Source organism: Haemaphysalis longicornis, unplaced genomic scaffold, assembly GCF_048455015.1.
Source record: "Haemaphysalis longicornis isolate Haplotype H1 unplaced genomic scaffold, Haemaphysalis longicornis Haplotype H1 scaffold_1, whole genome shotgun sequence".
Taxonomy (NCBI): Eukaryota; Metazoa; Arthropoda; class Arachnida; order Ixodida; family Ixodidae; genus Haemaphysalis; species Haemaphysalis longicornis.
Window position 1 is genome coordinate 268,073,693 of NW_027526203.1, and position 21,924 is coordinate 268,095,616.

At 44.9% G+C, this 21,924-nt stretch overlaps 1 protein-coding gene across 1 annotated transcript in view; it reads right to left on the reverse strand.

Moving 5' to 3' along the window:
* Positions 1–21,924, reverse strand: part of LOC144145564 (maternal embryonic leucine zipper kinase-like) — a 139,720-nt gene that overhangs the window by 104,236 nt on the left and 13,560 nt on the right. Inside the window, exons 7-11 of the mRNA XM_077677213.1 lie at positions 20,958–21,056; positions 19,954–20,121; positions 11,790–11,876; positions 9,425–9,529; positions 8,638–8,941 (exon numbers count right to left, since the gene is read on the reverse strand). Of these exons, the coding sequence (XP_077533339.1) occupies positions 8,638–8,941; positions 9,425–9,529; positions 11,790–11,876; positions 19,954–20,121; positions 20,958–21,056 (763 nt within the window). The remainder of the gene's footprint in view (positions 1–8,637; positions 8,942–9,424; positions 9,530–11,789; positions 11,877–19,953; positions 20,122–20,957; positions 21,057–21,924) is intronic.

The window sequence follows — 21,924 nt, forward strand, 5'->3', positions numbered from 1 at the left end:
GGTTGCGCCGACCATCGCGATAGCAGGCCTGTTAGTCTCCATTCAAATCATCGGTGGTCATCGGATGTCATCGGAGCGGCGGAACGACTGAGCGGAGCGGCGCAGTTACCGCGTTTATATGTACCGCGCGTTAACGGTGAGGGAAATGAGAGAGCAGCGCATGCGCATGTGTTCGATGTTTAAGCGAGCGCTAACGCGCGCTGCGCACAGCTGGCACGGCGACGGGAGCGAGCGCTAACACGCAGATGGCGCTGCGGTGAGAGCGGCGTTAAGCGCTAACCACATGGAGCGATTTTTCCAGCGACGCGACGAGCGACGCGACTAGGATCCGCAGTCGCCGAACCGAAGTCGCTCGCCGAGGCAGCCACATGACAGCGACGGCTCGAGCGACTGAGCATGCGACTGAGGATGGCGATTTCAATGTTTCCGCACTGCGCATAGTAACGCGCTTGGTACGCTGGATGTTTGCAAACATTTTTTTTGTTCATTTGTCATAAAAAGCATGACTAAAAAGTATTACGCCTTTCTACCTTGGAAACTGAAAGCGCAAAATAGACACGGACAAAGAAAGGGGACAACAGGACGAGTCTATTTTGCGCTTTCAGTTTCCATTATGCATCACCAACAGGCCCAAACCATGACCCTTTTGGACTTCATTTCTACCTTGCTTTTTGCACTTCATTGCATCTCTAAAACTGGTTTGCCATGGGTTAGCGATAGCGCACGCTTTTCCTTCTGCGCCTCGTTTCTCGGCTCCAACATGAACGCCGTGAAGAATTCGCTTTCTTGACGTCGTTTTTTCCACACGGGTCTCACCCAGTGTGAGTGGGAGCCTTCTTGCTTCTGCTTCAGCGTGTACACAAGCTTTGCCACGCAAAGCTTTCTTTGCCGCTGCACCGCAAACGTCGTCTGCGTGGATTTGCAAAATCTTCCCCCCGTTCTCTTTCAAAACCGGAGGTTGCGTGCTTACGTAGGGGCTCTCCTATTGGCTAGTCGCTGAGGCCACTTCCGGGAGGCGAGCGACTGTTTCTGGCGACCCAGAACCGAGCGATTCGATGAGCGACTTGGTGCGCGGCGAAAAGTAGTTCGTCGCTAGTCGCGTCGCGCCCCAAGTCGCTCGCAAAATCGCTCCATGTGGTTGGGGCTTTAGCGCGCAGCTGGCGCGGCGAGGATAATGGGGAGGCATGCGGACTACGGACGCCGGAAGACGCCGGAGGGACAAGGCGAGTTAAAGAGATGCGTTGCATCTAAAATTATTTTATTTTTTGCTTTTGAGGAAAGCGGGAAAATTGCAACGACTGCCGGTGACGACGCATGCATCAAGGCGCAGCAGGCTGTGCGGTGAAGCTGCATTTAGGGGCAAAGTTTGCGCACTGCCCGCACCCAAAGTTCACTCCGAAGTCCCGTGAAATCGCGCCACCAATTTGAGACAGGAAATCGTTGATGATTTTGATTGTGGGGGTTTAACGCGCCGACGCAACGCAGGCGATGAGGCGCGCCGTAGTGGAGGGCTCCGGATTAATTTTGACCACCTGGGGATCTTTAACGTGCGCCGAAATCTCGTACACACGGGCGTTTTTGCTTTTCGCCTCCATCAGAAAAGCGGCCGCCGCGGCCGGGAATCGAACCCGCGACCAGACAGGAAATCGTGACGAGTGACTCAAAGCGTTAGTACTTCAGGGAGTCTGCCGCAGCATGCCACGTCGTGAATGACAGCTGAAAGAATGAGTCCCTAGCGCGACTGGCATTTGATCACAGGGGGTGGAAGCGGGCTTAGCCTCTTGGAGCTGCTCAGGGAGCAGGAATATTACTGTTTCGGAGCAGCCTTGGGGCGATAAAAGGGGAGTTTTCGAGCACCTTCGGAGCTCCAAAAGATTAGTTTTGGAGCAGTGCAAGCCTGTTTTGGAGCAGATTTCTAGAATGAAGCCTTATTTTATTTATCCACAATTTATTTCTCGTAAACACACAAAATAATTACAATCGTTCTTGCGCAACATTCGATCAATACTGAGCTGACCATTTTTACAACGAGATAGAAAATATACTTTCCAACCATAATTAAAACATAACAGCTGGCAGAGCAATAACTAAGAGAAAATAGAGATAAGGGATGCTTTGATTAGCTAAATTTAACTAGACTTCAGACAAATGAAAAATAAATGTCCGTAATATTACAAAACCATCAAAGTCACGAGATACAGCCCACTGTTACGAATCGGCCAACGCCACGTGTTTTCCCGCATCAGCCGCCACGTGTTTTCCCGCATCAGCTTCCACGTGTGAAGCCACGACGTTCGCCACACCCTTCAGGTGCCAGCGCGTCGGTGAGTCACGCCTGGACATACCCGGCTCAGACGTTTCGCTATCGGCGCGATCAACCTTCGATAGCGCGACCCCGGCACCTTTCAAGGACACTCTCTCCCCTCTCTCGGACGCCACGTGCAGCGAAGCCATGAATGACTCACGAACTATGGAAAGAGCGTTGTGTGTCTGTGATTTTCGTGGCATGTTACTCTTGGGGGCGTTTGACCTTTGTTGCTTTTGGGTATAAATAGAAGCAGCACAAACGCTGAAATTCATTCCTGTCTGAGCAGCGAATCCATGCGGTCGCTCTGCTCGAGTCCTGTATTGTAACCTCGCCCGTCAGGGCATTGTATGTTTTTTTGGCTTCGGCTCACCTCTCGCTATGAAGTAAACAGTTCCGCTATCCTACTGCTCTGGACTTCTTCACGGCTGCAACAGCGGCTGGCCGCTCGCATCATACACGCTACCCATCGTATGTTGGAGGCCACGGAGAACGGATCGGGTGCCCCCGCCCGGTCGCAACACCACCCAGAGAAGCCAGAGATAAGCAGAATGGTCTCTTTTGCACTCAAGCTGTTGAAAGTTTAACTTCATCCTACAAAAAACAACGAGCCTCTGGACAAGTGAGAACAAAAAAACTAAGAGAAAGAAAGAGAAAGAAACTGAGAGAAAAAGAAACTAAGATGACACGAGATAATTTGATGCACTGCCTAACTAAACCTGGGTAGATCCAGTGAAATTAATAATAAATGCTGGTGTTCAAAAAGACAAGAGAAAAAATACCCTAGCACATTGCACATTTTATTTACGTCAGAAATAGCGCTAAAATGCGTTGTGTTTATCTAAGCAACGAATATACCAGTGTTTATAAACTTTTTTTAAGGTAAACAACGGGCTTACGGGAGAGAGAGGGTGGGAGGGACACATACGACCCGTCCACTCCCCCCCCCCCTCTTCCTCAAAAAAAAAAAAAAAAAGCCTTGCTGTACGCATGACAGACCTACCGAGCTTATAACTTGAAGGTAGCTGCTATCTTAACAGAATGTAGCCTCTCGCTTGTGCCAGGGCCATGCCTGTTATCTCATCCTGTTCGACACGGCACCGCGGCATCAACCCTTGGACTGGCATGCGCACTCGCGATAAGATAAACTGGCGAGTGTCCGACCCGTGGGTCCGACTGAATATTAACTTCTTTTTTTGCTTCTAACAATAAGCGGAAAAATTGCAACGACTGCTGGTGACGACGCATGCTTCACGGCACAGCCTGCTGTGCGGTGAAGTTGCATTTAGGGGCAAAAGATTGCGCATTGTCGCACCCCAAGTTGGCTTCCAAGCCCCGCGAAACCGCGCCACCACTTGCAGACCAGGAAATTGTGACGGGTGACTCAGAGCTTTGGTACTTTAGGGAGTCTGCCGTAGCGCGCCACTTCGTGAATGACAGCTCATGTCCGGCAGCGTATGAAACCTGCTTTAACTTGTTACACTAGGGTGTTTTTACACTGTGCCATTTTTCCAGTGTGCCCAACTGCGACGCGTCAAACAGCAGTTGCTGCTTGCTCTCATAAGCCTTCAAAGATGACATGCTGATGGCTGGGTTCAGTGAGGTTTCCAGTAATTTGCAGGCTGTTCATATTCATTTGCTTCACAATATTACAAAAGCCTTCTTTATTTTTCACTTCAATAAGGGTCGGCTGGAGATTTTTTTTTTTTTTTTTTGCATTATAGCTTTCTACAACCTCATTTTCAACAAACTTAGCAAATTAGGACAACTGATTTACTGGTTACGAGTGCTGCTTGGTCAACTGACTTCATGATCGAAATTTGCAGAAAGTTGTTTGGGTCTGTGAAAAAAATGCTCTAAAAGGGTTTGAAAATGGCTTCAGTGGGGACTCTTTTGGCGCTGGATCACTTTGCGGGACGAGCTCTGAAAAGAGCGACAGCTATGGAATAAAACAAGGTATGTTGAAAAACCCACAGAGTTTAAAACCCTCACACTCTCACCGCTAACTTGAACGTTGTCATCCGTAAGCAACACTGCTGAAGACGTAGCAACACGGCATCTTCGGACACACTTCTGCAGCTGAAATGCTGTGAAGCGCGTTATCTTGGATTCACATTCGAAACAACACCTGTCGTGCACAGCCGCAGAGCAGGGAGGTCAAGCTTAGCGCTTTCGTTACCATGCCTATTCAAATCAATCACCGGTGATCGATGATTTATAGCCTATTTCGACATGTTGTAGTCGTTTCTCGTACACCTAATGCAGCCAGTGGTTAGTCTAGGCACTACACTTTTAGAATCAGTTTAAATTTTCCCGCTCCGGCAACATTGAGATTTTTGACGGCGTTTTTTGCGAGCTGAGGTGCGTGTGTTTTTGAGGAAGTGGGCGTGGCTGCTGCACTTGACAAAAAAGGATGCAGATCGTGGTTAGGCTGTATTACCATAATATTTTTTTGTCAGAAGGCTCCTGGCAAGCCAAGTACCAAATAATGTTGTCAGCTTTGTAATCCGACAGCATTGAGAGGTGATAATTACTTGAAAATGACACCAGCCATTCATTAGTGATCTTTGGTTTGGAGAAAGGGGTAGCTTTACTCTGCCAAAGCTTATTTCTGATGGTCCCCCGCATGTCTAGCAAGTCTGCCTGGTATTTACAGCCAGTTTCCAGCAATTTCGGTTTCGTTTTTGCGTTGCGAAATTCATATTTGGCGTTACTACGCAGTTACCCAACTACAAGCTCATTTGCCATGGCGCCTCCGTTGCCCGCTACTGTTCTTGAAACAAGCATGCCGCTCGTGCTTCCACTTTATCTACGCCTTGCTTCTGCGATAAGAGCTTCCGCTGAAAGTCAGAAGACAACATCAAGTCGTCAGATATCAGTTCAGACGAGGAGAACGCTTACAATTGGCCTTGAACACCGCCAGCTGTTCACCGGCCAGTTCCGGTTTCATACGAGGGTATTTCTGGAGGTCTAGTGTTGCTGCTTAATAGTACTATATATTCTGACAAAGTCTCCAACAGCCTTGCATTTGTTTCTTTTTGAAATTGTTAGGTGGCGCTGCAATGTAGTAGGCCCTAGAGTTCCTGTATATAGCTCTCGCAGGGAGCTAAGAGTTGCGCGACCCTTTTCCACGCGCCGCCGTGATTGCGACACTCCGGTTATCCATGCCGCGCAGAGAAGCCCTCACTACGGCTGCGCCGCAGCCGCCGACACGGGCGGCACCGCAGGAATCCAGTGTAGCCGCCGTAAGGCGCCGCCGACCGAAGCGCCCCCACCGCGCGTCGGCCGCCGTCGGAAGCGTGGCGGCGAGGCTCCTTCACTCGCGACAGGCGGCTTTCCCGCAGCAATCCGGATAACAAAGATGGCGGTCGGTCGCGCAACTCTTAGCTCCCTGCGGGAGCTATATACAGGAACTCTAGTAGGCCCGTAGTGCTTAACTCGCTTCATAGCCGAACGGCGGCTAGGTGAAAGCTTGCTGGGCACGATTCTAGCGCATGGTACCTTATTCCTGCAAGCAGGGCTACCATAGCGAGTCAGAACATGATAATAAACCACAAATGAAAGTTCTGACTCATAAGTGATCATCAGCACTTCAACAAGCAACCACCAAAGAGTTTGGTTTTCAAATCCAAGCAGATTTTTTCGCATCGCTTGCTTGCCTTCAATATTGTGCAGGTCACAATCACTGACAAGGTGTTTTTACATCACGTGGAGGCTAACTTGGGTCTTTAATGATATCGAACCACCAGATTTCTTTTAGAAAACCTTCCAAAATAGCAAAATTTGAAATAGTGGTTGGGCTTCACCACAAGGCACGTACACCACACGGGCTAACATTTTCCTTTATATCTGAAAAATTGTACCGCGCAACTCAATTTTTCTTCTAGGACGGGTTTTTGGAATGTTTAGCTACAAAATGTATTTTCTAAATTTTTTCTACTACTGGTGGTTTATTATACACAACTTTTTTTTATTATTATTTTCTTTGACACCTGGCAAAAATTTCGAATGCGATAATTTTTTTCGCAATCGTTATTTATGAAAACATTATTAAAACTGGTGTCGTTGGAGAGCACGTGGAAACATCTGCATTTTATGTCACTGCAATGTGTGCCTAACCAATATGTATAGCAAAGAAAAAATGTTTTGTTAGACCCCTCAAAAATGGTCACTTTCCCGCGGTAACGAAACAGTTAGGCTACCACAGTTGACCGACAGAAAACGGATAAGCAACAGAATGGCAGTGCGCAAGAACCGTCGCAGTGTAAACAAGTGTCACGTGATGCGAACTGACTAATGATCACGGCAGCGGCACAGAACAATAGGAGAAGAGAGTGCTGATACTCTGTAACCTTATCTAGTGACACTACTTATGACCAAGGTGCCAACAGGCACCATTTGTCACTCCCCTTCCTCTAATATATATATATTAGGGGAAGAGGAGTGACACACACACACACACACACACACACACACACACACACACACACACACACACACACATATATATATATATATATATATATATATATATATATATATATATATATATATATATATATATATATATATATATATATATATATATATATATTTAATTTTATGTAGAAAACAATTTAATTTTACCTAGGAAATATATACAGTAAAATCTCGGTAAACGGAAATAGCTTAAACGGAACAGTAGCTTGTAGTTTGGTTGGCTTTGTATTCAGTTAATGTAAAAAACTTTCGGTAACGGAACTAAAATTTCCGTGTCACCGTGTAAACGGAACCGAAAATTGAACTTTTTGTAAGGCCCATTGCCATGAGCATCAGCTTTGTCTGGTTCCGGCTGTTTCGTTTTTGTTTTATTTACCCTCGTTGGCCTCGTAAGCCTCGTCTTGTTAGTAGTAGTTAGTCTCGTTAGCAGCAGCCCATGGATTAGGGAGTTATACAAGCTCAAAAAGCCCGCTTCCGCAAGGGTCTCCTGCAGAGGATGCTGGTGTGCATGAGCCAGAATAAGGAGTACAGAATGGACATTCTTTGCACCATTTACCTTAGTGCCGATGCATGGAGGCAGCAGACTGCTAACACTCTAGCAAATTGATTCAGGCATGCAGGATTTTTTTTTCTGAAGTGACCAGACATCCAACTTGCAGGATTTGCTTGAATGTGACAGTGAAGATGCCATTGATAGGCATGAGGTAATACAGCAGTGCGCTTTACAGGAAATCCCACCGGGCTGTGATGAGTATTATGTGCTCGTCAGCCGGGATGTTCACTTGCCCTGAGAGCACAGCGGAGAGCATTGCTGCAAAGGTGTGTGATGCAGAGGAGGAGGACAAGGAGGATGAGCCGGAAGATGAATCTGAAGCGATGGCTACCGTAGAACATATCACACTTAAAGAAGCACAGTCAGCTGGACAGTATCTAAGAAATTTTTTTCAGGAGGAACCAGGATCTGAAACGCTTGTCCAAAGCTTAAGTGCCATGAAAAAAATGATCCTGAAGATGCAGTTGCAAGGACTCAAACAAAGATTGATGCGTTTTTTTCGTGCACAGTGACTAATTGAGACCAAATAAACTTTGTGAATGCTGTGCCTAAACCTCTTGTATTGTCTTGCTTTCTAAAATACTATCAGCTCCATTCACCTTCTAGTGCTTAGAGTTACACGAGATGGTATTAAGAGTGTATGAACATAAATTTGCACTTCTGCGCATCTATCCCGGTAAACGGAACTCCCGTTAAATGGAACTAATTTTTTCGGTACCTTGAAGTTCCCTTTATCGAGAGCCTGCTGTACAGTGAACTCCCGTTAAGATGAACTCACTTAAGGGGGACTCAGCTGATCATACTTTTATGGCACTAGCCAATTCATGACCTACGGGCTTAAAAAGCATCGTGTACCGATACGCAGTGTCATAAACCCATATAAATGTTCCTAATGGCCTAGTTTGCTTCTTTTTGAGATATGTCAATTATTTAACTTAAAAAAAAAAATCGCTTAAGACGAACAGCCTTGCACGTACTCCAATTAAGACGAACAACTTTCGGGGTGGCCACTACTGCTGGCGATTCTGGGTAGCAAACATGGCAGTCTTGGTGGGTTGCGGCTGGACAATCCACGTGGCCCGAGGGAAAGAAAAGAAAACCACAGTGCGAAGCGAATTCACGCCATGGAGGAAGGAAGAAAGCGATAAAAAAGACACGCGGATAAAGCTACCGCTTCTCCAACCCTTGAACCCACGGAGCCAGTGGCAAAGGAAAGAAAAAAAAAAAAAAAAAAAAAGAGCGAGGGCGAGTTTTGTGGCCATTCTGCTCTGGAGGGGAGAGAGAGAGAGAGAGAATTTACCTGCTGCTTCAGTGATGACCTTGTAGGTCCTACGCTTGGGGGTTGGGACACGTGGCTGGACAAAGTTCTCCTTGTCGCTGTCTGAATCCATGGGTGTGGCTGCGCGACTAGGCTTGTCTGTCTTGGTTGAGGGCATGGAATTGACAGAGCTCGCAGCACTGGAAGTTTCCTTGGCAGGTGGCGGGCTGCCTAGGGTTAGCAGCTGGCTGTTGTCCAGCCCGTTCTCCAGGGATAGGCGCAGTGGTGATTTGGGAGACATTATCTCGGCAGGCTCTTCCAAGGCCAGCCTTCGAGAGCACGACAGCTGCACCGGAGGAAGGTTGGTACGGGTCAGCTACTTGTGCATGACAATTCGCTTCGCCGACTACTGATAACATGTGGACAAAAGCCGAACACAACATATGCGGTATGCCACGGGGAACGGTAATGTCGTCATCCAGTCCCCCAAAGGGAACTGAACAAGCAATTCACCAGAAGGCTGTTTCTATACCTCGTCTCGGCCTGATCCATTACGCCAAAAGCAATTATGCACCATCCAAATCCTTAAGGCGGAAGAAGTGGAAAATGTGTTGTGCTTTAATCCAACTTTGCAGCTTAAGATTACGGGTGTAAAGGCACTTTGAGAGGATAGGAGTTAAAACTTTTTTGTGTGTGTGTGCGTGCGTACTTTCGATTGCTGAAGGGTACTCTAGTGGACAAATAATGAAGGCTGCAGATGCCTGCCGAGCATAGTCACAAGAGGCAGGTTTCTTTGTAGAAGCAAAATCTGATTACTAGGACAGTGTACCTTTTCCCTGGGGTAGAAATCGGGGAATGTGAGCCGCATGACCTTGCCCTGCCTTTTCTTCAGAGCAAGCAGCAGGTACGTGGCCGTCACGTAGTCGTACTTCCACTGTACGATAAGGAACGCAGAAAAAAGCACCCATTCAAAAATGCATCAAGAACCTTGCTGTCGCTACAAACTGAACAATATTAATTGCAGCGTGTAGAAGATTTAACAGCAAATCAGGCATTCTATTTCTCAATATTATAGAACCTGCAAATAGGCCCTTCTATTCATTTTGCAAAGTCATTAGGTATGCCTCTGTGCCCACAATGCAAACACAAAAGTGAAGGTTTCAAAGCAATCAAAGAAAAGAGAGTCAAATTTTAGAAATACTTAATCAAAAGCTTCTCTCCCATTTTTCTTCTTACACCCTTTTTCTTTTACCAGGCCATTCAGCGTTTAAAAATACCAGTACAATTAGCCCTCACTGCAAGCTGGGAATTAGCTTAAACATTTACTGCAGCATAATTATGAAACCTCTATATTAGAAACCACTTCATATCTTTCAAAAATTTTAGACGAGAAGATAGTTTTGTTGCTGGTATAGAAACAGTAATTATAAAGCGCGAGGAAGCTAACTCTACATGTTCCTTCGTGGAAAAATGAATCATTCTTTCCCTTTCGTACAATAACAAGAAGTTGCGATAACAATGCACAGGAAGCCAATTTGTACACATAGCCCTGGCAAGGAGCTAGCCAGTTTGCATATACAGGGGTGAGACGGCTGAATCAGATTTGGGAGCAGTTTTTGGAGCAGCGAAATCTTGATTTTGGAGCAGAAGAACCTTGAATTGGAGCAGAAGAACGACATTTATTATGTCACCTTAGTTGCCTCAACATCAAATTTTTGGAAACTCGAGGGAAAGAAATGCACTTTTCAGTCGGTTTTGAATGTACATAACACAGAAATAGACATTCAATAAAGTTTTTCTACCAGAGTATCACAAGATAATAACTGCACTACCTTCTTACAAACTATTTTTAAATACTTAGGCTCTATGCATAGATAACGAATTGGGTAGTTGAAAATGTCGAATTTAAGAACTAAGCAATCATAAGGCATTTTTATTACCATGTGAATGCCAAACTTATTATTATTGTCGTCGCAGACTCGGCTTTACGCACAAATGTACAGCCACAGCAAACGTTGCACAAAGCGAGGTGACAGTTGTCACATCCCACCAGCCCTCCCATTTCAATCCTCAAGGCGCTCATTCACTACGATACTAATTTGAGTAACGCTGGTATGTTTAGCTACCTCCCTCCTGGCAATAAATTTCACTTCAGATAAATGAACCAGTATTACTAGCGTGACATAATAGCCCGTCCCGCTACCGGAAACTGCTTGAACATTTTGCGCCGATGTAGCCTACGCCGCTTGTTCTGCAGCGTCGATCGTCCCATTCCCGCCGCTCGCAAACTCGCTGTGAAAGGCGGCAATAACTCAGCGTTTTATAACACCTCAATGAGTCCGAAATTTCACTTCAAGCCCGCGCTGGCCTCACACTCGAAGCTGAAACACGGCGAATTCGCGGGTTGTTGTTTATGAACTTTCGTCTTTCGAGTCCCGCCACGTACCCGCAACAGATCAAACGAATAAATAATAAACCCAGTTACCCCCCATAACTAAAACCAAGGTAGAAATCGGCGAAGAGCACTCTGCCTGAACCACAAGCAAGTGCTTCGCCCGGCGGCCACATTTTAACATCTTCACCACACCAAGATGGCGGCGCAGCGCCCAGCCGTTCCGGAGATACGGCTAATATGGCGCTCCAAAAATTGCCGTTTTTTTCAACTTGCACAAGTAGTTCGACGCCTCAGTACACATAAGTATTTTTTCTAAAGGACTTTGCAATGGTTTTCGACGGAAAAACTGTAAAACCGCACAGAATATAACATGTGCAACCCGACATTGTGACTTTCGAAAAAACTATCTCGGGGACAATTTTATGCTGGTTTTTTGTTAAATGATCAATCAATTGAACCTTTAAAACCACCATCACATTGGGGGTGCTGGAAAATAATGCCGTCAGTAAGCATTTTCCCCCACTGAAACTGACGGGAGAGTTAAAATCCTTGGCTCTCGGACTGCTTTGGAGCAGTTTGGCGCAATTTTTGCAATTTTCAAGCGTTTGGAGCAGCCTGGCGCAGGAAAACAAATTTGTATCAAATCTGCGCAATATGCGCAGCTGTCTCACCCCTGAATATAGCTAACACGTGACCAATATGCATATCCTTCAACAATGACAAAGCATGGACAGCATTGCCCCATGGAAAAACGTTTTTTGTTGGCAAATTTCTTAAAGTTGGGAAGAAGGTGACAAACCTGATGAAGCTCTGCAGTGACGCAGCTTTTGGAGCGACCGCAGCTGACGGCCAGCTCTGTGACGGCATCTTCGTCCAAAATATTTAACTGAAAAACAACAACAAAAAACAAACATACACTGTAAGAGCAAATGTGCACAAGCAACGAAGTTGGAATTTTTATTTGAAATGAATGCAGCAGCTGCATGCTTAACTTGAACACACGTCAGTTGGCCACACAAATATAAAAGTGCAAGCAGCTGTACCGTACTAGCTCCTTGCTTATGCCTGGGCTTTGGAAACTAAGCAGCACTGAATGCAAGGTTGTGCTGTCCCAACCAAATGTCGAGCCAAATAATGAACTTTTCGGGAAAAATACAACGGAGCTAAAATATGAACACTTTTTCCTTACCAGCTATTTTAGTTCCACCCTTTATGTTCCTAAACTCTACTTCTAATGTATTTTTCCATTAAGAGCTTAAAAAACAAAGGTCAACAGTTACAGCTAGCAGGCATGAACGGAAAATAACAATAAGGAATCATATTTCTGATGATTTGCAAGCCTTTACGGCAGTGAGCGAAGAACGTACCAATTGAGATGTGAATGCCCTTACTCCCTGTTGCTCGTGTCTTTATCTGCTCTACTGCAGTCAAAGCTTGTTACAAGAAATTACTACAAAAAAAAAAAGTCCTCTGTCAAAAACAAAAAATTTTAAGATCACTTCACAAACTGGAAAAAGAACCGAATCAATGGTATAGTTCCTTGATGCCTTCCTACTAGCTAGCAGCTGTAAAAAGTACTGTTGCATTGCCTCAATGGCCTGGCATAATCCCAATTTAACTATGGCTTTTGTCCCTTTCCCGCTACCTTCATTCGCAGCGAATAAAGGAGAGAAGTTGGTTGGAGGCTAGTTGGTTAACTTGATACTGAGGACATTGTATTAGCGCAGAAAGACTGGACATGGGAAATAAATACACGGGAGGAATGCTAAACATCAACTAGCTAGAAATCAACTGGAGTTGACGTCTACTGTTCCTCTCATTTATTCTTTCCGGTATGCAGGCGTGCCGAAGTGCGTGCAAAATTGCAAGGTAGAATTTTGTTCTCTCGCCCTTGTGAAATACCACTCATCGAAAATTGGTGCTGCAAACATTTTTTTAGCACCCAACAATGCCCTAAACTAAACTATGTCCAAAATTTGTTGTAACCCAGGTCTTTTACAGATAAGTCCACTGGGACTGAATTTTGTTACTTTTGAAGTAAACAAGAACAAACACAAGCAGAAATACACTTGAATCATATTAAAGCAAGCTCAGTTTATTTGAAGCTTCATTCAGTTTGAAGATTTCTAAATATCCCCAATTGACCACCGGATTGCAATAGACTGTCTATGCCATCTGTGTGCTTTTGCCCACTCGTCTGTAATAATGAGCCGAGGTTGTACTCCAGATTACTTTAAATCGCACCTGCAAGAGGTAGAAAAACTATATCACTAACAAGTAAATTGAAGCGGCTACTCCCACAAGTAGCAAATTATCTTCTTGAGGGTGTATAGAAAAAAGCAACTAGGATTTAAGGAATAAAAAAAAAAGTGTTCACAATGCAACCCAAATGCAGTGTGTGTGCTCCAAGATTCACAGACAGCTATGATAATCTTTCTAAATAACGAGCTCTAAGACTATGCATCACTACGAAATAGTTGTTTAATGGCCTGGCTAGTAGATTAGCTAGCAATTTTTTGCAATGTGTGACATGTGCGTTCAAATGATTAGCACTGTTATCTTGAAACTCTGCTAAACTTCTGAGTTTCGCAGAATTTTTTCCTTGGTTTTACGGCTACAAGTTGGAGTGTTATGGGTAATTCCACTGGGCGATCTGGATTGGGCAACCAAATCCACAATGCAGCAGCAGCAAAACAGCACATGGCAACCAGACGTGTGTCAACCAGTGAAACACAATCATGCTCCCACCAAGAGCCTCACTTGCCGCAACTGGCAGTCATAGAAACTGGAAACAAACTTTGCAACATTTTTTATTAATGTAACCACAAATTAAGTTGCACATTGTAGTCCCAATTCTCTTCAATGCAGAACTGTAGTTCCATGCCTCATGCGCCCCTGTCATCAACAGAGCCAAACAGTGCATCAGCAACTCTGGTACCGATCCAGAGGAACTGATGTCTCCTGAGATCATGGGTATTTTCATTTGGCAACAGACAGAAATTTGATCCAAGGCACTAGCAGAACTTTAATTCATTAACCCTTTGAGGTCCGTTGTCGGGTCATGTCCGACGACGCAAAACGGCCGTAGCAGTGCGTTGTTGGGCTACGTCCGACATGGGAGTTCAATTTTACTCAATACAACGCGTCTGCATCCTTTGTATACATGATGCACCATCTCTTGAGGGATAAGTGAACGTTGTTGAAATTTTCTTCTTTTGGTACTAGGGTGCAGCACAATGTTTATCAGCACGGTCTTTCTGGATCATAGCGCATTTTCACATGTGCGCTGTTCGCCGGGAAGCATGGCCGCATGCATTCAATCTCATCACGTGCATTCCACAGGGGTGCATTTAGCGAAAGCAATGATGACTTCAGTGAGGAAGAGAATTACGCGCCTCCGTCAGGCAGAAATGGCAGTGACTCAACAGAAGTGAGTTATGAAGACCGTGAAGGCGGTGGAGACAGCCCCGTGCGCATCATTACTCTGTGAGATACGCATTTTGTCAAAAGACAATGAAATGGTGGCAAAAGCTTCTTTTGTTCTGGCATTTAGAAGTTTTCATTGTCCATAGTTTTATTTAGAGGCACACACAGCTGCAGAATCATGGTGAAAAAGAGCAGGGAAGCCTGCAGTACCGCCACAACCCCATCCAACAGCTGGTGGGTGATCTGAGGGCTCGAGGCAAAAATCGGGGCCCGTCTGCAAGTATGGAGTGAGAGTAAAGACTAGATAGGACGAGCCATTTCATCTGCAAGCTCCCAGGCTGAAGCAGCGAAGACTTTGCTGTTTGCAGCGACAGAAAAACGGAAGGAGGCATGAGGGAAACTACGTGTTCTGCAAAACCTGCAGTAAAAACCCTGAGCTGAACGCAGCAGAATGCATCGAGCGGTTTCACACGCTGCTCAAATATCAGCAAAGGAGTTGCAAGCAGAATGCAAAAGAGAAAATAAATATCCTGCGAGTTTTTCTCGCCCAGTTCATGGTTTTCTTCGCGGCGCCAGAAACTGGCAAAATAGCTGCGGACCGGAACGGCTGGAGTTTGGGTAAAAGGTTCAGACTGCAAAGGGTCAAGGATGTGATGTGCTTGGCATCATAACAGGGAAGCTCTCAGATTAAAATTTGGACAGCCAACTACAGTAAAAGCTCGTTAATTCAAGCCACAAGGGGACGCCTTCTCAGTTCGAATTAATGAAAGTTCGAAATAACGAAAGTGAACAATAACAACAAAACAAGGCAGCTGGGAAGCAGTAAGGCATGCCAAAACGTTGATGCTTGAAAAAGCCCGTTATTGCAGCCTGCCCATAAAGTTGACAGTCATGCTGTCTGCTCTATCAAACGAATGTAGCCTCATCTCCTCTTTCTTGAACACGAGGAAGAGATGGGGGCATTCCAACCGGCCATGGCTTCTGAGCGGACAGCAGCCCTATGCTTCATTCTCGCCCTCTTTGTCGTCACTGGCAGCAACAGGTTCGGCATTTCTGACGTCAGATATGATGCCCTCATCTGTCAGCACACCACACTCACCCCTGCGTACTCATCAACGTAGTTTGCAATGAACGCGTCTGCCAAAACACCCGCCATGTGGAATATAGCTTGGTTTTACCCTATTTTGCGTTTTCCGTTTTATGCAGCCTTGTGTACAAGCACTGGGTCCCTATCACTGGCCGTGTGCCAAGCGCCAAGGCACTGGCAAGGGGGCGCTTAGTGCGAATTATCTGTGGCGGAACCTTCTCGGGTTTGAACTAACGGGCTTCTTTATACATAGATTTGAATGGAGCCTTGGCCGGACCAAATCACACAGTTCGAGTTATCCATAAATTCGAATTATTGAAGTTGGAATTAATGACCTTTCACTCTACAAGTTATAAACAAGTTTTCCCTCTAAATCCTCCGATCCATAAAGCAAACTAGAAACAGGGCATATGCAACATGGATTGAACTGTTTTTTTTGTTGTTTCCTCTTTTTTGTGTTGCGATTCTCACTACCTGCATCTGCATAAAATTGTATTCTAAGTCTGCAACCTTGCATGTACTAAGTGCGTCAAATGCCTATGCCAAATAAAGTTACGTTATTTGCGGAGTTTCTGAATGTTCAATGAAGACCGAGTGGTGAATGCAGACCAAGTGCTGAATGAAGACCGAGCTGAATGTTGAAAACCTGAAGTAGTCATGTAGGCCCGAACAGCTCAATTATTACGAACTCGAAATCTAGAAAACAAAAAAGGAAAGAGGGGAGTGCTATTTTTCTCAACGTTGAATTGGTAACAGCTTTGAAAAATCGAAATTAAGAAGTGACTGAACAGAATCTGGCACTGGCATGTTGCAGACCGCCCCCCTGCTAAACATGGGGAAGCACACATAACTGCCTGCTTTGTTCGAGGTTGAAGACAAATGCCGTCCTTGCCAATGACTAGAAAACAAAAATCAATCACACGCCATTTGGTTTAAGGCATACTGTCTAGTATGGGTGAACACACTTCCAACAAAGCACGCTGAACAACTTCTTTCAGCAGACATTAACAGAAAGAAAAATCCAGCAAAAATTAATTTGGACTGCCAGTCTAAAAGCCCATAAAGGCTAGGAATCTTTTGACTTGAAGACTTCTGTACTCAGTGTGGACAGCATGGCTACCGCACCACAGTAAAATCACAGCATTAATTCTAGTGCTTATGACAATACTGAGTCTCTCAGAGCATTACATTTGGCACACAATGCAAGATCCTGGTTAAAAATGATTAATTTCAGCACAGGTAGCACATGAAACAAACTCTAGACCATTACAAAACCTTTTCAGTTAAAAGTGATTAATTTCAGCACAGGTAGCACACAAACCTCTTTATTCTTTTACTCAGTCAGGTGTATAATTATTCTCTAAAACATGGTTTATTTACTCTACTTTAACAATTAAATTTACATGGTCAAACAAGATTATTTAACCGAGGCTACATAATGTCGACAAAGTAGTGCTGATTCGGAAAGTGGCAAGCAGAGCGAAGAGCGAGGGAGCCTCACACATTGTAAGCGAAGGGATCGACTACCTGATGCGGGAGAAGATCCAAAAGCACTTGGAAGGGGGGTTCGGACATACCATACGTGAACTACGAAGAAAAGGGCTTAAAGGAGCACTGACACCATTTTTCGGCGTTAATATTATTGCACAGTTCGCTTCCTTCACTCAACAGAATACCCTGGCTGAAATATGAGCGGCCTGCGACGGGAAGAACATAAGTTCAATTGGATCTCATTTATCGCGCCGACGGAGCAGCGCGTGGAGCGGCACTCGGCCAATGGACATCAGCGTGACATCACCCCGTGAAGCCAAAAGAAGTGACGTGACAGCGCTCGTCAAAAACTCGTGACGTCATTTCACGCACGCGACCCCACGAGCGGCGAGCGGGCGCAACACCCTCTCAAGTGGGCGCCGGTGACGTCCGCACAAAGCGGTGAGGTCAGGCCGGGATTCTGTCATATGTGCTGTTCGGGATGAAAGCGCGGGAATTTGAAACAAACGATTTTCAGGCCGTTCAATGTAATTAACTATCGCGCCCTGAAGTATTTGAAGTGCTGTCTCAGGTTCGCCAGACCATTAAGCATCGATAAAAGCAATAAAAGTGTAACAAAATTTTCGTGTCAGTGCTCCTTTAAACTGTGCCCCTCGGACAAGGAGGGTGGCATCGTGGTTTTCGACTATGGCCCGTACGGAAAAAAAGGCAGCGCTGTTATTGCCAAGAACTTGAGCGCAGGGTGAAAAAAGTGCAGGCATCAGCGCTCTCGATAGTTAGCAAAGCCAACCTGAAGAACCTGGGCACGAAGATCCGAGGAACGAAGCAGACTTCCTTGATGGCACTTTTTTCTGCAAAACAACAAATTGGATGTGCCTTTCTGCCCCATAATCCCAGGTTGGAAGACCCATACAGCATACGGAACTCTGAGGAGGTAATTGCCTTTTTGAACGACAAGGGTGCCGACCTTGTATCGGGGTTTCCCACTGATGTGAAGGACATGTATTTTTCCATACCGCAAGGAGAGCTCATGCCGATTCTTTGCACAATGATAGAAAAACAAGGCCCAGTAGCATTACAGAATACGGCTAGTATTTCCATTGAACCCTTCTTGGAGCTACTGGGAATGTACCTGGAATCAACGATCCTGTGCTATGACGGAGATTATTTTATCCAGTCGAGCGGCATCTGTATTGGCTCCCGTGTGGTGCCATACCTAAGCGATGTCTTTATGGCAGCATGCGGCAGGAAGGTTCGAGACAGCCTGGAAGATGGGAGGGTCCTAGTGGTGTTCGGGTACACTGATGGCTTTTTAGTCCTCTGCAGTACAAACCTTTCAGACCAGTCTGACGACTGCAAGGGCGGTGTGCTGCGCACTTTCCAGGAGAGTTGCGGGTCGGTATTATTCACGCACGAACTACTACATGAAAATAGCATTAGGTTTCTTGACTTGACTTGAATTCAGACCCGCACATGTCTGTTGGCAATACAAAACCCACAAAAGTAAGGGATTTCTTCCACACGAACCTGCCCATGCAAAAAATGTAAAGAAAGGACTGGGTTTCACGGCCTTCATGCCAGCCGTTCAAAGATCTTGTCACCACCGGATGCACGTGAGCTTCGACAAGCATTTGGGCCGATTAAGGCAGGCTGGGTATCCCAGCCAATTAATAACAGCTGCGTGCGAGTCAATTCTGCAACGACTAAAATGCAAGGGCAAAGGCGAAGCCTCGACGAACACAACTGAGGAAAGAAAGGCCACTGTGGCTCTGTACGTGCATGGGCTGCCCCACACAATATAAAGAAAATAGCAGCAAGACTGGGTGTGAAGGTGGTGTGCTCAGCCCCTTTGAAGGCATACACCATGTGCTGTCAAGTAAACAATGCCCCAGATGAACGAATATGCAAGATGAATCACTGGACAAGATATTGTGAGTGCATTGAAGGCATTGTTTACAGCATACTGCTGGGGCCCTGTAGAAAAGAATATGTGGGCCACACAGGCTGGTGCGTGAACGATGGTACAAGAGAACACGCAGCACTTTTGAAAACGATGGCCATGGCAGAAAATTTGAGTACACATTGCCGACTGTGGGTGCAATGCAAACCTGTTTGACATAGCTATCGTAGGAAAAAAAAAAAAAAAAAAAAAAAAAGCTATCGAAGGAAATTATGGAGGCAGTTTTGACAGATGCAAAAGGCAACACATGCGTGAGCAGCCCATCAGTGCTGCTGTGCGAAAAACAAAGGGTGTACCTGATGCAGACATGTGTGAAGACATAGTTCAGCAGGCATGACAAGGACCAATTTCTGCGATAGCCTTTTCGGCCTTGAAGGGATGTTGCTGTGGCATCAAGTGGTTTTATATTTTCATATGTGATAAGCATTCACTTCACGTATATTTGTTGGCCCTTGTAATAAACGTTCAGTCGCTACTCCAGAGATGTCCCTGTCACTTATTGTTAAACAATACTTAGTTCATTTTTCACAACGTTCAGCTGGTTTCCTATAAACTTAATATGCAACAACTAGCCCAGAAACAAACTCTCTTGAAGTGCATATATGCCAGACCCAACATTACTTTCAGGCTTTTGGCCCTGGTTGTACCTAAATGGTATGAACAATGAGCCTGAACACTCGATTTACTAGCCAAGGCCGCGAACCTGAACAGAGTGCATGGATTGGCTAGTTGGTGCATTCACATAATACAATAAAAAAAAAGAACCAAGAAACAAAATCACTAGGTGCTCTGCATGCCACTTGTAGGTTAATTGTATGTTTCAAAGGAGAGACTTTAATGCAGCACACTCGTGTTGTTGCATCATAGTCTTAAAACACCAATGCTTTTGACAACGCAGACTTCTGTCGCAGCTGTCTGCCTGTAGCTGAGATAGCGCACGAAGGCACAAAAATTACAGGATTATGAGAACAAAACAAATCCACCAGCTAATAGACTCACCAAGTAGGTGCTCCTGAAGTTTACAGCACAGTCGTAGTCCTTGACCAACCAGGGGTGGCTGGCGAGCTGTGTGATCCCAATGCGTCGTTCAGGGTTGACCTCCATCATTTGAGACAGCAGCTCCACGCTTTCGTCCGAAAGCCACTCGGGACAATCGTACTCTCCCGTCTGAAAGCAATCACAAAAAGAACTGAGCCTGTGTTGTCGTTGAAGCCTCACTACCGTAAAGCACGATAAGCATGGCATCCCTTAGACTGGTGCACAGCAGTTTCTCCTCGCCACAAAACAGTTTATATGCGTGGCCCTAGAGGGGCAGCTAGTCTGGTTGGAAAGGCATCAATATTTCAGCAGCCAAACTTTACCGCAATACATGTCAAGGCTCGTTAAAAAAGCAGGGGTGGGCGAACAGCAGTGCTGAAGGTTTATCCCGCTTAAAAATACTTTATCTTCAAATAAAAGTATTGAATTTTGCCTATTCTTGCCAAAAAGTGCAGTGCCAAACAGCATCGGTATAGATGATATGGCCCAAGATGCGAGTTCTGTTACGACCTACAACTTGTGGGTAAAAAAAGACTATTAAAAAATATCAACAAAGGTAAGCATAACTTGCTTAGCTTGATTCCCCTTCCATGCTTTGTTAAGTTCAATCACTTGCCACTTCCATACTCTCTTAGGCGGTACAAGCATTGAAGTAGCACTGAAACATGCCAGGAACAATAAACCTTACCTCTGTGAACTGCTAATGCACTTGTGTTTCGCTCCGCAATTTGACAACATCACTCAAAATTGTTAGAAGCCTCAAAGTAATGCCACAACTGTAGGTTACACGAAAACTGATTTATAGCAGAGAAGAGATAAAGATGTGGCTGACCAGTAAACAAGCAAATCAAAATTTCGATTGCAGCTTCTCCTGGCATCATATTACTGTAGTTAAAGTTTTTGCAACTAAAGGTATGCCACAGCCCATTGAAAAGAAAACAAAAATGTGGATGAATGAATTTTACCTGAATTTTACGGTAAAGAACCACAAGGTTGTCATCCTCGAAGGGAAGACAGCCACACAGCAGGGCATACAGCAGCACCCCCATGCTCCAAATGTCGACCTCGGGTAGAAATAGAAGCACCAGTTAGTGTGGAGACGGACAGGCAAGCGCATCGTTTGTTCCTATTTACCCTTATTTTATTTTTGACGGAATAAGAAATTTAGTCAGGAATGATACTTCATCAATACGTCGTCAAATGATGCACGAAGCGAAGGAACATTTTTAAACTGAAGCAAACAACATGCAAATGCTAAAATGAAAACAGAACTTAATGTTTTTAAATAAGCTTTCATAACTGGAACAAAAAAAGATTAGGCCGAGCTAAAAGCTTTGTGAAAATTTTCGTATGGCAGAAAACCAACGTAAATAACTAGACTTCTAGCATGGATTGAAGGCAACTTCCAACTGAAATATATGTAAGGATTGAGTATTAGTCAATGTACAGTCATGAAAAAATGAAATGAGAACACGAAAATCAAAGAATATGGATAGTGGAGATAAAATGACGGCCCACTAATGGCATATTTGGGAAGACGCATTTCCAAACTTTGTTACTGTAATAAAGACACGCAGCAATTGAACTTGCATGGAAAGAAATCGCATTATTTGTGTGTTCTGGTTTATATTTTCATGTTGGCATTTCATTTGTCTATGACTATATATTACTATTTTTTCTATTATTTTCTATTACTATTTAATTATAACAGCTATTATTAATATTCTGGTAAACTATAATTTGTGGCACTTCCTTTGAGCAGCAGCAGCAGCAGCAACAACAACAAAAAGAAATTACAATCCTTGTAGCCTGATCAGTGTTCTGGTATGGGTACAGTTGAACCCAAAGTTTGTGAAACCCAATTTTAGGAATTTCAAGATGTAATGAACCAACCCAGAATACCTCTGAAGTTGTGCATGGCTGCCAGTGGCT